The sequence below is a fragment of the Sus scrofa genome, chromosome 13 (assembly GCF_054392235.1).
Source record: "Sus scrofa isolate SSC_HxYL_T2T_F1_AM1 chromosome 13, Sscrofa_HxYL_maternal_Yorkshire_Landrace_v2.0, whole genome shotgun sequence".
Taxonomy (NCBI): Eukaryota; Metazoa; Chordata; class Mammalia; order Artiodactyla; family Suidae; genus Sus; species Sus scrofa.
In genome coordinates, this window is record NC_139395.1 from 149,219,465 (window position 1) to 149,235,755 (window position 16,291).

Genomic DNA, 16,291 nt, shown 5'->3' on the forward strand with positions numbered 1-16,291 from the left:
TCTTTAATTTTATTATATAAAATTTTATATCTGACTTAATATGAAATTAAAACAATTGGTGTTCTGGTGAAAATGAAAATCCAAGGTTTCAGGTGACCATTACAGTCTAATAGTTTTATTATCTAATTTATTTCTTTGTCTATTTTGAAAGCATATTACAAAGAAAATTGTCACACAAGTAGTTTCATTTTTTTTTTTTTTTTTTATCGACTCATCTTGTAATCTCAGCATATTTGGTTAAACTTAGAGGGTAGGAAAGCTTTATCCAACAGCTAGGTAATGTGGAAGTTCATGTTAATTGTTGGTCTCTAGCATATTACAGTTTGGTGGATAAAGATAATACTTTGTTATATTGTCATTTTGATTTTAAATGAATTTTAATTTTTATCAAACATATTCAAATAGTCAAATAGTAATAAAAAGTTTCCAGTAAACAACAGCATTCCTCTGCCTCAACCATTCCCCTCCCCTGTTTCAATGGCGAGAAGCATAAACCTTCAACTCCTTTTCCTCTTTCTACTGCTATTTGATGACCTATTTCCAGATGATGTGCTTTTACAGCTGGATTTATCAATTTTGACATCTTTTTTTTTTTTTTCCTAGAGCTAATACATCCTCTTTTTTGAAGAAAATTTACTTAGTTTTTATGTACCTATAGCTAGTTCCTCTTTTTCCGGCAGCCTTATTAGTCAAACCAGTCAGATTACATAACTTTTTTTTCCCCTTGAGTATCTCTCTCATTGAGCCTTTTTTGTTTCCCTTCCAATCTGGATTGATTGCCTTGCTTGCCTTCTTTTATGCTGAGTACTCTTATTTCTGGACTTCATGTTTCCTTTCTTTCTTTTTTTTTTTAATTTGAGCTTTAAGGTATAACTGACAATTCCTTTTTCTTACTTTACTTTCTTTTTATTTATTATTTATCTTTTTTTATTACTCAAATGAATTTATCACATCTGTAGTTGTATAATGATCATAACAATCCAATTTCACAGGATTTCCATCCCACAGCCCAAGCACATCCCCTCATCCCCCAAACTGTCTCCTCCAGAGACCATAAGTTTTTCAATGTCTGTGAGTCAGCATCTGTTCTGCAAAGAAGTTCCGTCTGTCCTTTTTTCAGATTCCACATGTCAGTGAAAGCATTTGATGTTGGTGTCTCATTGTATGGCTGATTTCACTTAGCGTGATAATTTCTAGGTCCATCCATGTTGCTAAAAATGCTGGTATTTCATTCATTTTAATGGCTGAGTAATATTCCATTGTGTACCACATCTTCTTGATCCACTCCTCTGTCAGTGGACATTTAGGTTGTTTCCATGTCTTGACTATTGCAAATAGTGCTGCATTACTTTACTTTCTTGTTTTACTGTATGGCACCTTTTAGTAGTTACCTGTAAACATGTCATAGGAAAACATTTTTTGAGACTTTGGTTGAAAAGAAATATCTCTATTCTATACTCACCCTTGATTAATAATTTGTTTGGGGGGGAAAAACTGTATTTGCAATGTATACATGTAAGGATAACCTGACCCCCTTGCTGTACAGTGGGAAAATAAAAAATAATAATAATAATAATTTGTTTGGTTATAGATTCTAGGCTAAAAATTATTTTCTCCTGATTTGCAAGTCTTTTTTCACTTTTTGTTTTCAATTTAAAAATTAATGGTTGAAAATTTGATGCCATTCCTAATTCCAGTCTATTGTTTGTTACTAGTTTTTTTTCTCTCTGGAATATTTTAAGGGTCCTCCCTTTTTTCCCTCCTCCTCTGAAGTTTTATAATAATGTGCTGTACTATGAGTTGTTTTAATTCAGTATACTAGATACTTGATGGCCTCCTTCTAAACCAGAGATTCACATCCTTCATTCTGAGAAATTGTCTTATATCTCTTTTAGATAATTTCCTGTCTTCTGATTTCTCTGTTTTCTCTTTCTAGAATTTTTATGTATTGGATACTGGACTCATTTAATTGATCCTATTTTTTTTCAGTTTTATTAAAGTATAGTTGATTTACAATGTTGTGTTAATTTCTGCTGTATAGCAGAGTGATTCAGTTTTACATGTATACATGTCCATTCTCATCATATAGGTTATCACAGAATATTAAGTAGATTTCCCTGTGCCATACAGCAGGTCCCCATTGATTCATTCCATATACTGTAGTGTGCAGATGCCATCCCAGGCTCCCTATCCTTCCCTCCCCTCAACATCCTTTCCCTTTGGCAACCATGGGTTTATTTTATTTATTTATTTATTTTTAATCTTTTTTTATTTTTTGTGTCTTTGCCTTTTCTAGGGCCGCTTTCCGCGGCATATGGAGGTTCCCAGGCTAGAGGTCTAATTGGAGCTGTAGCCGCCGGCCCAAGCCAGAGCCACAGAAGCATGGGATCCAAGCCACGTCTGCGACCTACACCACAGCTCACAGCAACACCGGATCCTTAACCCACTGAGCAAGGCCAGGGATTGAACCCACAACCTCATGGTTCCTAGTCAGATTCGTTAACCACTGCGCCACGATGGGAACTCCCATGGGTTTATTTTTGAAGTCTATGAGTCTGTTTCTGTTTTGTAAATAAGTTTGTGTCATTTTTTTTTAGATTTCACATATAAGTGATATATATTTGTCTTTCTCCATTGGACTTCACTTAGTGTGATAATCTCCATCAATGTTGCTGCAAATGGCATTACTTCATTCTTTTTTATGGCTGAGCAATATTACATTGTATATATGTACCATGTCTTCTTTATCCATTCCTCTGTCGACAGACAGTTAGGTTGCTTCCATGTTTTGTTGGCTATTGTAAACAGTGCCTCCTCAGTGAATCTTATCTTTTTTATTGTTCATTTCTTTGCTATTTCTTTGACCCATGGATAAACCATTCCAGTCATTTGTATTCTAATTATTCTTCTGAATTTTTAATTTCTGTCTTAATTTTCATTTCTAAGAACCTTTGCTTTTTTCTCTCTCTCTCTCTCTCTCTTTTTTTTTTTTTTTTTTTTTTTTTTTTTTGTCTTTTATCTTTTTAGGGCCACACCTGTGACATATGGAGGTTCCCAGGCTGGGAGTCTAATCGGAGCTGTAGCTGCCAGCCTATACCACAGCCACAGCAATGCCAGTTCCGAGCTCCATCTGCGACCTACACCACAGCTCACAGCAACGATGGATCCTTAACCCACTGATCGAGGTCAGGGATTGAACCTCAACCTCATGGTTCTTAGTTGGATTCATTAACAACTGAATTCCCACGACGGGAATTCCATCTCTCATTTTTTTAAAACATTCCTTTCTTGGTTCAGTAATTTAGTATCTTACCTCTCTGAAATTAGAGATATTAGTTCTAGTTTCTCAATGTTTTCTTCTGTTTCCTATATATTACTTGTTTTTTCAGAGTTCTTGTTTTTAATTGATTTGCATGTTTTGATTTCTTTCTAAATGTCTGAATCATATGCTATCTGTGTAGAGCTGATTCAAAGTTCCAAGTATACTGGGCAGGAATTATATATTGGTAATTAAGCTGGGTACTTTATTGGGGAAAACTTCATATCACTATCTAAAGGCCTTTTATTTTATTTTATTTGTCTTTTTAGGGCTGCACCCGCAGTATGTGGAGGTTCCCAGGCTAGGGGTCAAATTGGAGCTGCACCTGCCGGCCTACACCACAGCCATAGCAACACCAGATGCAAGCTGCATCTGCAACCTACATCACAGCTCACAGCAATGCTGGATTCTTAACCCACTGAGCAAGGCCAGGGATCGAACCCGCAACCTCATGGCTCCTAGTCAGATTCGTTTCCTCAGCACCACAACAGGAATCCCTAAAGGCCTTTTATATGAGACTGTGTAGTTTCCCTCGAAGATGTTTTCTTTTACATTGGTGTGAATATTCCTAACTACTGCCATTCAAGAGTTAGGGATGGGATGGGGGAGGGAAAGGAAGTTGGGATTAACATATACACACTACTCTATATAAAACAGATCACCAGCAAGGGAACTATACTCAGTATTTGTATTTTCTAATAACCTATAAGGAAAAAGGGTCTGAAGAATATATATATGTGTGTGTGTGTGTGTGTGTGTGTGTGCGCGCATAAAACTGAATCACTCTACCATATATCTGAAACTAACATGGTATTGTAAGTCAGCTGTACTTCAATTTAGAAAAAAAAGAGCTGGGGATAAGGTGAGGTTGGGTAGGAAAGTGGTGAGGTCTTGGGAGTTCCTGATGTGGCTCAGCAGGTTGTGAAGCCTGACTAATATCCATGAGGGTGCAGTTTCAATCCCTGGCCTCACTCAGTGGGTTAAGGATCTGGTGTTTCTGTGAGCTATGGGTAGGTCCCAGATGCACCTCAGATCCTGCATTGCTGTGGCTATGGGGTAGGCAGGCAACTGCAGCTCTGATTCCACCCTTAGCCTGGGAACTTCCATGTGCCTCAAGTGAGGCCCTAAAAAGCCAAAAAAAAAAAAAAAAAAAAAAAAAAAGGTGTGATCTTGTTGTTAAGTGTGTAGACTTTTACTTTAAGCCTCCGTTTTCAGCAGGCATCACATCCTGACTTCCCTTTTACCTGGGGTCCTTGAATTCAGAGCCTTTCAATTCATTTTCAATAGAGGATATTATCTGTGCTGACTGGAGAGAAGTAGTGATCTAGCTGCATGAGTTGGGGTTGGAGACCTAGGCATCTAACGGGTCTTTTATACAGCTTATCAGCTAGTCCTTTTGTTATTTCCACCTTTCTGTGATATCAGGCCTAGTTTCTGAGACTTTTTGTAGTTCTATAAGGGGTCAAACAGTTTGCTTTTTATAATTAATACCATCCCTAAGCACCTAGATTTCATTTTACACTGCTTTACTTATCAGTTAATCGCTAAGAAGGAATAGAGGTAAATACTTGTGTTAAATCCATTATATTCAGCGGAAGCTTCTGAAAAAACTTCTCTAGCTTTGAAATATCGTTAATTGTTTATTTCCATCCTATCTCCCTGCAGAGTTAGCAGAGTTGCCTTTGATACGGTTAGACTTTTCCTGCAATAAAATTACAACAATCCCTGTTTGTTATCGGAATCTCAGGCACCTACAGATGATCACCCTAGATAACAACCCACTACAATCCCCTCCTGCACAGGTAAGCCATAGTTGATTTGAAGTATGTTGTACACTTTTTTGGCAAAGGATGAAGTTTAAAGCTTTAAGTTATATGCATTTATCTCTTTGTTGGAAATTAAGTTTAAGATAAATTCATACCCATTGTATTCTTTAGAAGCCTTGAATAAATGGGATGGAAGATAGGTAATGTTTCCAAAAATGTTTTTCCTTTCACTAAATTGACTTTTTTTTTTTTTAATTTGAAAGATTCTTTCTTAAAGTTTTTTCTAACAAAATTTGAGTTATTTTTTCTAATAAAACGTAAATGTAGACAATGTAAATACCAAAGACAAAGTAAAATACTCTTCTTTCAGAACCAAAGACCACCAGTGCCTTTCTCATGACCATTCTTTTTGGACCTTACTATTTTCTAAAATATTAAGTTCCTCATTTGGTCGATTTGGTCATTTGTTATTAGTGACTGAAATGAAACTATTTAATAATAAATTTATTATAAGGTAGCTCTACATAAAGATTCTAGACATTCTACAATCTAGAAAGTTTCTGCTGGCCCATATTTTTCACTGTAGCTTTTCTTACTCTGCAGTTGATTGGTGGTCTTGTAAAAGCCTCTGTATGGTAACTGTAAAACTTTTGAGTAAACTTCATAATTATAAAAAGTTCTCATAATCATAAAGAATTTATGTGTTGACTTATGGGGCAGAGGTCAATAGGTAGGAACAGAAGTATATATAATTTTAATATTTAATTATTTCCTGCTTTTCTCTCTTACGGGAAGTAGGATTGAAAACATATTTTACATGATTGTTGGATTCCTAAAAACATAAGTTGCCAGTATAATCCATGGGGAGCGGTGCTTTAAATCCCTGACTTAAAGCATTCAGTTTAAGTTTACTTGGTATTCTAGCTGTGTTTGTAATCATAAATTATTTATTTTCTGTGTTACTGAAACTTACTAGTGACTAGAAAGCAAAAACCTATATTTATATCACTTAAATACCTAAAATAGGACTTTCCACTGTGGTGCAGTGGTTTAAGAACCTGAGTACAGCAGCTCAAGTTGCTTCGGAGACATGGATTCAAACCCTGGCCTGGTGCAGTGGGTTAAAGGATCCCTTGTTGCAGCTGTGGCATGGGTCACAGCTATGTCTCGGAATCAGTCTCTGGCCCAGGAACTTCCATAAAGCGTGTGGCCAGTAAAAAACACAAACAAAAACAAAAAACACCTAAAATAACAAAGGATATAATTTGTTCTAATGAGTAGATTTTTAATATTACCGTATACACGTGATAGAAATGCCTTTTATTTCAAATATACATTAAATAAAAAGCTGTTTGTGATTAAAAGGGGGAGGGGGACACATATTTCAGATGAGTAATAATTTGGTTATATCTTTATGTTACTTTATTTAGATATGTATAAAAGGCAAAGTCCACATATTTAAATACCTGAACATACAGGCTTGTAAGATTGCTCCAGATCTGCCAGATTATGATAGGAGACCCATGGGTTTTGGCTCCTGGTAAGTATGTTGTATTCTTTTATCCTGTTATATTCCATCTTGCAGAGAATCAAATAAACTGGACCCTTAAATCTGCCTGACTGTTTGACCAAAGGGAAATAATGTATTTTGACACTATTTTTCTCAGAATGCTTATGTTAAGTAAAAAGTTGATGACATAGATGTGACAGCCGTGTAGTTCAGAGTTTCTCAACCTTGGCACTATTGATATTTTGAACAAGATAATTCTTTGGGGCGAGGAGCTCTCCTATGCATTGGAAGGTGCTTAATCGCAACCCTGGCCTCTATAGTAACAGACAAAAGACACTTTGCCTTGCAGAGTGACAGACAAAAATGTCTCCAGTCATTGCCAAATATCCTCTGAGGGGCCCCCAGTTGAAAACTACTGGTCTAAGTGACTTGAATACTAACCTTGGATCTTCTGTTAACTAGCTCTGTTACTTAAAGCGAGTCATTCAAACTTTGGGGGCTTCATTTTTCCCAGAGAGAGTGAAGAGATTGAATTTGATGACCATTATTGCCACTTCAGGATCTTTTAAGTCTGTGAATACCTCAGCTACATATAACACCTGACTTTTATAAAGTCATTTTCTTGGCCTTCCCTGCATTGGAGCAGTCTTAAGTAGCAGGAATTAAATTCAGAAGGCCTTTGAACAGGCAAAATAGATGTCTTGGTGAAGGTTCAGTAATATTTATAAACTTTACTCAAAAGAGAACCCTTTAGGTCTCCTCTTAGAATTTGTTACATTTTACATAAAAGCACAGTCCTAATCTTCTCAGTGTCCTAATCTAAAACATAATAAATTTCTATTTTAATAGTTTCTAAAAGCAGACATGTTAAAAATACAAAAACAATTTGAAGGGAAAAAACTGAAAAACAGATGCATATTAAAAAATTCAAGTTAGGAGTTCCCGTCGTGGCGCAGTGGTTAACGAATCCGACTAGGAACCATGAGGTTGCGGGTTCGGTCCCTGCCCTTGCCCAGTGGGTTAACGATCCGGCGTTGCTGTGAGCTGTGGTGTAGGTTACAGACGCGGCTCAGATCCCGCGTTGCTGTGGCTCTGGCGTAGGCTGGTGGCTGCGGCTTCAATTGGACCCCTAGCCTGGGAACCTCCATATGCCGCGGGAGCGGCCCAAGAAATAGCAATAGCAACAACAACAACAACAAAGACAAAAAGACAAAAAAAAAAAAAAAAAAAAAATTCAAGTTAGTGATAAACTCTGCAAAGGAGGAAGATTTTGTGTGAAAGAGGCATGGGGGCTTTAAAGGTATTCATAATGTGTCATATCTTAAAAAGCTATGTCAGTTACAGATATTCTTTTATATCTATATGGTATATTTCATAATTTTAATAAAGTACTTAAAAACAGTAAAGCTTTAAAAACATAACAGTTTGGGACTTCCCATCATGGCTCAGCAGAAATGAATGTGACCAGTATCCATGAAGATGCAGGTTTGATCCCTGGCCTTGCTCAGTGGGTCAAGGATCTGGCGTTGCCGTGAGCTATGGTGTGAGTTGCAGATGCGGCTCAGATCTGGTGTTGCTGTGGCTGTGGTGTAGGCCAACAGCTACAGCTCTGATTCAGCCCTTAGCCTGGGAACCTCCATATACCACGGGTACGGCCCTAAAAAGCAAAAAAAAAAGTACGACAAATGAAAGTGCTTTTATTTTATATATACTAATTTTTTTTCTCCCTTGGAGTTAGTAATTCTTGCTAAGAAAAAATTTTTGTCTCCCGAACATATCAGCGTAGGAACATTAAACTGCTACCTTTGCCTTTGAGGTTTGCCTATAAGACAGTGAATAGTGATTACTGGGTGTGTGTATGTGAGGGTATGTCTAAAGAAGCTACAGTGCTAACTATATAAACTATTTCTTTCTTCCTTTCTTTCTTTCTTTCTTTTTTTTTTAAATCTTTTTGCCTTTTCTTGAGCCACTCCTGTGGCATATGGAGGTTCCCAGGCTAGGGATCCAATCGGAGACGTAGCCGCTGGCCTATGCCAGAGCCACAGCAACGTGAGATCCGAGCCGCATCTGCGACCCAGACCACAGCTCATGGCAATACCGGATCCTCAACCCACTGAGCAAGGCCAGGGATCGAACCCGCAACCTCATGGTTCCTAGTCAGATTCGTTAACCATTGCGCCACAATGGGAACTCCTATAGAAACTATTTCTGTGACTCTACCCATAGTTTAGTTTTGAGAACTAATTAGTCTTGGCCTAATTTTTTTTTTAATATAGAAATTTTCATTATTTTACTTTAAAAACAAATATCAAACATCCTGGGAAGAGTCTTGTATATGTGTGCTAAGAGACACAAAAAGGCTTGAGTCAGTGGAGAAATCTTTCCTAAATGGGAAGTTTAAATAGCATAAGCATGTCATGTTTCTGCAAAGGAATTAGTGATTGTAGATCTAATGTATTCCAATCCTTACAGTAATCCTTAATTATGGTCACTAGATTGATCTGTCTTCTACATTTTCCATTTTTTCCAGGTCGTTACCTTATTTCTAATTGTTTCAAAATATCCTAGAAATGTGTGTGTGTGTGTGTGTGTGTGTGTGTGTGTGTGTGAGTGTGTGTGTACACAAAATATTTCTTTCAACTCCTTATGCACCAGCAAATGAGACATTACACGCTCATGTCTTTCTCACTAAGGTACAGAGTAGTAAGATTGCATTGTAGTTAGCAGTGCATTTATTTAAAATGTAGTCATGGAGTCAGAAGGCCTTGGTTCTGAACCGCAGCTTCTTCAATATGATCTTTACCCTGTTTATATTCTTTTTTTGTGCGTTGTTGTCTTTTCAGTGCCACACCCACAGCATATGGAGGTTCCCCGCTAGGGGTCAAATTGGAGCTGTAGCCACTGGCCTATACCACAGCCACAGCAACACGGGATCCAAGCCACGTCTGCAACCTATACCACAGCTCACGGCAACGCCATGTCCTTAACCCACTGAGCAAGGCCAGGGATCGGACCTGCAACCTCATGGTTCCTAGTCAGGTTCGTTAACCACTGAGCCATAACGGGAACACCTACCCTGTTATGTTCTAATAATAGTTCTGAGGATCAAATGACCTGTGTCTGAGAGTGCTATGCTGACCACAAAGCCCTCTACTGTGATCTAGGACTGACATAGTCTTAAGAGTTCTGAGAGAATTTTTATTAATCCTACAGCTCTTCAGATATTAAATACAAATTAGTGCTGTTGGAATTCCCATTGTGACTCAGTGGTAACAAATCATCTAGTATCCCTGAGGATGCAGGTTTATTCCCTGGCCTTGCTCAGTGGGTTAAGGAACCAGCGTTGCCAAGAACTGTGGAGTAGGTCACAGACGCAGCTCAGATTTGGTGGTGTTGTGGCTGTGGTGTAGGCCTGCAGCTACACCCCGATTGGACACCTAACCTGGGAACTTCCATATGGCACAGGGGCAGCCCTAAAAAGACCCCCCGCCTCCCCCCGCCAAAAAAATTAGTGCCATGGTACTTTTCAATCCTTAGGTGCAACTTTTGTTTGTTTGTCTTTTTAGGGCCACACCCATGGCCTATGGAAGTTCCCATACTAAAGGTCGAATTGGAGCTGTAGCTGCTGGCCTCTACCCCAGCCACAGAAACATCAGATCCAAGCTTTGTCTGAGACCTGTACCACAGCTCACAGCATCGCCGGATGCCTAACCCACTGAGCAAGGCCAGGGATCGAACCTGCATCCTCATGGATGCTAGTCAGATTCATTTCCACTGAGCCACAAAGGGAACTCCTATTTTTTTTAAGAGATGTATTAAGTTTTATTAACTGTTGCAGGAGAATTCTGTTGTGCAAGACTGTTTATTGTCCTGGTGTCTCATGCCTTGTTTGGAAGGAATTAGTAAGACTGGGGCTCAAGGAGGCCCTTGGGAGGATCTAACCCATCCTTTTCATTGTGGAAGGAGGATTCCCCTAACGTTTTTTCTCAGTGTATACCAGTGGATCAAACTAGTTTTGTGTAACATAAAAACACACATGAGTCTTTCTCATATCATTTTATAAAGGCCACCAGTGTTTTTACTCATTTTCACACATAAATGTTTCCAACTCTTTTAGCAAAGTGCACTGTGTTGTGATAGCTTTTTCATTTAATACAATGGCACACATATTTTTTAACAGTGATTTAAAGTGACCTATGCTTTTTTGCTATGATGATTTTAAGCAATTTTATTTTATAGACTAAATATATTATTTATGATGATATGGCAGTGAGCCAAAATTAAGGAACAAGTAAGCCACTTGTAAGAAAAGCCCTGCCTCTGTAACCCCAGTAATGAATTAATTCCATACAGTAAGCCCGAGCCTGTGAAAGCAATGGCCATCATTATTCATATTTATATTCTTAGTACCTAGAACATTGTCTTGCTGTGGTTGTGGTGTAGGCCAGCGGCTATAGCTCCAGTTCAGTCCCTAACCTGGGAACCTCCATATGCTGCAAGTCTGGCCCTGAAAAGCAAAAAAAAAAAAAAAAAAAAAAAAAAGAAGAAGAAGAAGAAGATAAAATAATAGTTTAATGCAAAGATTCTATTAATTCTCTTTATGTTACCCACTTCAAAAATATCATAGTAAAATTAGGCTTATCTTGATTGGTCACATCATAGAAAATACATTATATAAAACAGTATCCTCTAGAGTTCTGAAAATCTTTTTTTTTTCTTTTGGCAGCGCCCACAGCATGCAGAAGTTCCCAAGCCAGGGGTCGAACCTATACCACAGCCGTGACAACATTGTATCCTTAACTGCTAGGCCCCAAGGAACTCTGAAATCTGAAAATCTTTTTTTGAAAAACTTACATAATATTAAACAATATTGTTCAGTAAATCATGAAATATGCATATTTCTTTTGTTAGCTGCAGAAGAGAATTCTGTAAGTATGGCTTAAATATATATTTCATTAGAAATAAGGCCAAAAAAAAAAAAAATGGAGTTCCCGTCGTGGCACAGTAGAACCAAATCCAACTAGGACCCATGAGGTTGTGGATTCCATCCCTGGCCTCACTCAGTGGGTTAAGGATCCGGTGTTGCTGTGAGCTGTGGTGTAGGTCGCAGACGAGGCTCAGATCACAAGTTGCTGTGGCTGTGGTATTGGACAGCGGCTACAGCTCCGATTAGACTGGGAACCTCCATATGCCTCGGGTGCAGCCCTAAAAAGACAAAAATAAATAACTAAAATAAAATTAGGGACTGTGGCCTAACTTTGCTCTGACAAAACACGTACAGTTTTATCAATACCTGTATCAGTTTTATAAGTATCTGTCCTTAAGATCTGGACTCTTAAAACAAGCATCAAAGCAGACATGTCATACAGACAATACACGTTAAAACATTTTACTTAAATGCTAAGAGTTGGGAGAGATAAATGAAAGGTAAATGGATTTTCATTGTATTACTCTCCCGATTTGAATATAGATGTGACTTTTTTCAAGATAAAAAGTTGGAGGACATTAACTACCTTTTTTTTTAAAGGAATAATTTTGGAATTATACCAAAACACTTATTTTGCTGAATAATCTTTGTGGCGGAGGATAATAAAATGAGATAGATGGCTGGAAGATACCTATATTTTGGGATCTTTATAATCAGAGCATGTTTAACACATTGGAAAAATAGGTCTATATTACTACATACAAATTAAGATCTTTATCAGTAAAATAAGTGACAAGTTATAAAAATGTCTTACATTCATGTAGGGTTTTTGTTTGCTTTGTTTTTAGTTGACATAAAGCTTTTACTTTATGTGAAAGTCTTATGAATAAGAATGATTAACCTCATTTTACAAAGATGTTGTTTGACCTAATACTTGGTAAGTAGTAAAACTGGTACCTTATATGTGAAATCCAAATACATTGTTCTTTCTCTGTACTTTAAATTCTGTTGCGTTGTGACAGCATGGCATAATAACTTTTTAAAAGTTATACACACGAACTATGTAACAGTACATGGAATACAAAATTCAATCCCAGAAGAGCACTATTTGTTTTTAATTTTACCTTTGAAAGTTGTTTTTCAACCTGGGCAGTTGTATTAAATAAAATGCTAATAGACCAATTTTTAACATAGGCTCTATCGTATTTTAGACATCTACTTAAACTAACTTTTTGCTTGTTTATTTGGTTTTTGTTTTTTGGCCACATCCATGGCATTTAGAAGTTCCAGGGCCAGGGACTGAACCCATGCCACAGCAGCAACCTGAGCTGCTGCTTTGACAATGCTGAATCTTAACCCACTGCACCACAAAGGAACTCCTAATTAAGCTAACTTTTAAAAGTATGTTTAAGGAGTTCCCATTGTGGCACAATGGAAATGAATCCGGCTAGTATCCATAAAGATGTGGGTTCGACCCTGGCCTTGCTCACTGGGTTGGGGATCTGGTCTTGCCACGAGCTATGATGTAGGTCACTGTGGCATCTTGGATCCTGAGTTGCAGTGCTGTGGTGTAGGCCATCAACTGCAGCTCCAATTTGGCCCATAGTCTGGGAACTTCCATATGCTGTGGGTGTGGCCCTAAAAAGCAAAATAAATGAATAAATAAAAGTATGTTTAAGAACAAGCAAAACTAAAGCTATACAACTTTAAGAGGAATATCTTTGTGAGTTGGGGTAGGCAAGGATTACTGAGGACACAGAAAGCAATAACTATTAAAAAGGAAATGATAAGTTAAATTTAATCAAAATTTGAAACATATATTCATGGAGTTCTTGTTATGACTCATTGGGTTAAGAACCTGACTAGTTTCCCATGAGGATACAGGTTCAGTCCCTGGCCTTGCTCAGTGCTGTGGCTGTGGTGTAGGCCAGCAGCTGAAGCTCTGATTAGATCCCTAGCCTGGGAACTTCCGTATGCTGAAGGTGCAGCCCTAAAAAGAAGGGGGAGAGAACATATATTCATGAAAAGAAAACATTAAGAAAATGAACATGCAAACCACAGACTGAGGGAAAATATTTTCAAAATACATATGTGACAAAAGACTCATATCCAGGCTATCTAAAGAATACTTACAACTTAATGTTGAAAAGACAGGGAGTTCCCGTCGTAGCGCAGTGGTTAACGAATCCGACTAGGAACCATGAGGTTGCGGGTTCGGTCCCTGCCCTTGCTCAGTGGGTTAACGATCCGGCGTTGCCATGAGCTGTGGTGTAGGTTGCAGACGCGGCTCAGATCCCGCGTTGCTGTGGCTCTGGCGTAGGCCAGTGGCTACAGCTCCGATTCAACCCCTAGCCTGGGAACCTCCATATGCCGCGGGAGCGGCCCAAGAAATAGCAACAACAACAACAAAAAGACAAAAGACAAAAAAAACAAAAAAACAAAAACAAAACAAACAAACAAAAAAGACAGAGAACCTGGGGTTCCCTTCGTGGCACAGCGTAAACTAATCCAAATAGGAACCATGAGGTTGCGGGTTCGATCCCTGGCCAAGATCAGTGGGTTAAGGATTCAGTACTTTCTACTTTTGGACTAACTTCTTAAAAAAGTTTTGGAGTTCCCATCATGGCACAGTGGAAACGAATCTGACTAGGAACCATGAGGTTGTAGGTTTGATCCTTGGCCTTGCTCACTGGGTTAAGGATCCGGCATTGCAGTGAGCTGTGGTGTGGGTCGCAGACGAGGCTTGGCTCGGATCTGGCGTTGCTTTGACTCTGGCGTAGGCCGACGGCTACAGCTCCGATTAGACCACTAGCCTGGGAACCTCCATATGCCACAGATGTGGCCTTAAAAAGGACAAACAACAAACAAAAAGACAGAGAACCCAATTAATGGACAAAAAACTTGAATAGACTTTACTTTTTTAAAGACATACATGATCAATAAGCACACAAACAAGTGCTTAACATCATTGATCATCAATGAAATGCAAATTAAGTTACAATAAGATATCACTGCACATCTACAAGCATAAGTAAAATTAAACTGACAACACCAGATGTTAGGATGTGGAGCATCCAGTGCTCTCATATTACTTATGTAGTATGAGATATAAAAAGTAAAAATGCAGAGTTCCCTGGTGATCTAGTGGTTAAGACTTGGCACTTTCACTACTGCACCCTGGTTTTATTCCCTGTGTGGAAACACAGATCCTACATCAAGCCACTGCATACTGAGGCCAAAAAAAAAAAAAAAAAAAGAAAGAAAGAAAAGTAAAAATGGAACATCCGTTTTGGAAAAATAATTTGGCATATTTTTATAACAGCTTTATTGAGATGTAATTTACAAATAAAATTTACCCATTTAAGGAGTTCCCGCAGTGGTATAGCAGGATCGGCAGTGTTCCTGAAGCACTGGAATGCAAGTGCAATCCCTGGCCCAGCACAGTGGGTTAGGGATCTGGCATTATGCAGCTGCAGTGTAGGTTGAAACTCTGGCTCATATCTGATTTCTGGCCCGGGGAATTCTGTGTGCTTCAAGGCAGCCAAAAAATAATAATTGCCCATTTTAAGTATATAATTCAGTGAGTTTTAGTAAATGGATATAGTCACGAAACTACTAACACAAGATACATATTTTCATCACCAGGCAACCACTTATCTGCTTTCTGTCAATATAGTTTTGCCTTTTCTAGAATTTCATAGAAATGAAATCAAATATTATACAGCATTTTGTCTCCTGGCTTCTTTTACTTAGCAAAATACTTTTAAGATTATTGATGTTGCATTTAAAAATGGGCAAAAGATTTGAACAGACATTTCATAAAAGATAAATGAATCACCAGTCAGCAGAGAAAAATATATTAATATCACTGGTCATCAGAGAAATACAAATTAACACCACAGTGAGATACACTTTACACCCATCAAAGTCATAACTAAAATTAATGACTGGCTGTACAGTTTTGGCAACTGGTTTGGTTTTTTTGGCAGCTCCCATGGCATGTGGAAGTCCTGGGGCCAGAGATCGAACCTGTACCCAAGCCACAGCAGTGACAATACAGGATTCTTAACCTGCTGCACCACTGAGGGGTGGGGGAGAGGAAATGGGGACTCTCTGTTGTTTGTTTGTTTATTTGTTTAATTAAACCTACACTTACCATATAGTTCATTCATTCTATGCCAGAACATTAAAAACATAAAGAATTTTACTGACATGATGCTGAGTAGACAAAGGGTACAGGAGTTTCCTAGTGGCTTTAGTGGTTAAGAATTTGGCGTTGTCACTGCTATGGCTCAGGTTTGATTCCTGGTCTGGGAACTTCTGCATGCTATGGGTGCAGCCAAAAAAAGGAAGAAAGGAAGAGTACATATTATTCCACTTTTATGGAGTTCCCGTCGTGGCTCAGTGATAACGAACCCGACTAGTATCCATGAGGATGTGGGTTCAATCCCTGGTCTCACTCAGTGGGTTAAGGATCCAGCGTTGCCATGACCTGTGGTGTAGGTTGAAGATGTGGCTTGGATCCTGCATTGTTGCGGCAGTGGCAAAGGCCGGCAGCCATAGCTCCACTTCGACCCGTAGCCTGGGAACTTCCATATGCCACGGGTGCAGCCTTAAAAAGACAATAAATAAATAAATACTAAAAACAAATTTCCTCCATCTTTAAACCAACATTGTGTCTTCCTCTTCTTTCTCCCTTTTCCACATTTAAGGACCCTTATGCTTACACTGGGCCCATTTCAGATAATTCAGGGCAATCTCCATATTTT

The 16,291-nt window shown here is 38.4% G+C and overlaps 1 protein-coding gene across 31 annotated transcripts in view; it reads left to right on the plus strand.

The window, feature by feature from the left end:
• Positions 1–16,291, plus strand: part of LRCH3 (leucine rich repeats and calponin homology domain containing 3) — a 201,622-nt gene that overhangs the window by 58,489 nt on the left and 126,842 nt on the right. For all 31 annotated transcript variants that reach the window (XR_014824609.1, XR_014824611.1, XR_014824612.1 and 28 more), the window contains exons 5-6: positions 4,985–5,121; positions 6,516–6,625. Coding sequence is in view for 25 of the 31 variants with exons in the window: in XM_005670145.4 (XP_005670202.2) it covers positions 4,985–5,121; positions 6,516–6,625 (247 nt within the window). In the remaining 6 variants the exon portion in view is untranslated. The remainder of the gene's footprint in view (positions 1–4,984; positions 5,122–6,515; positions 6,626–16,291) is intronic.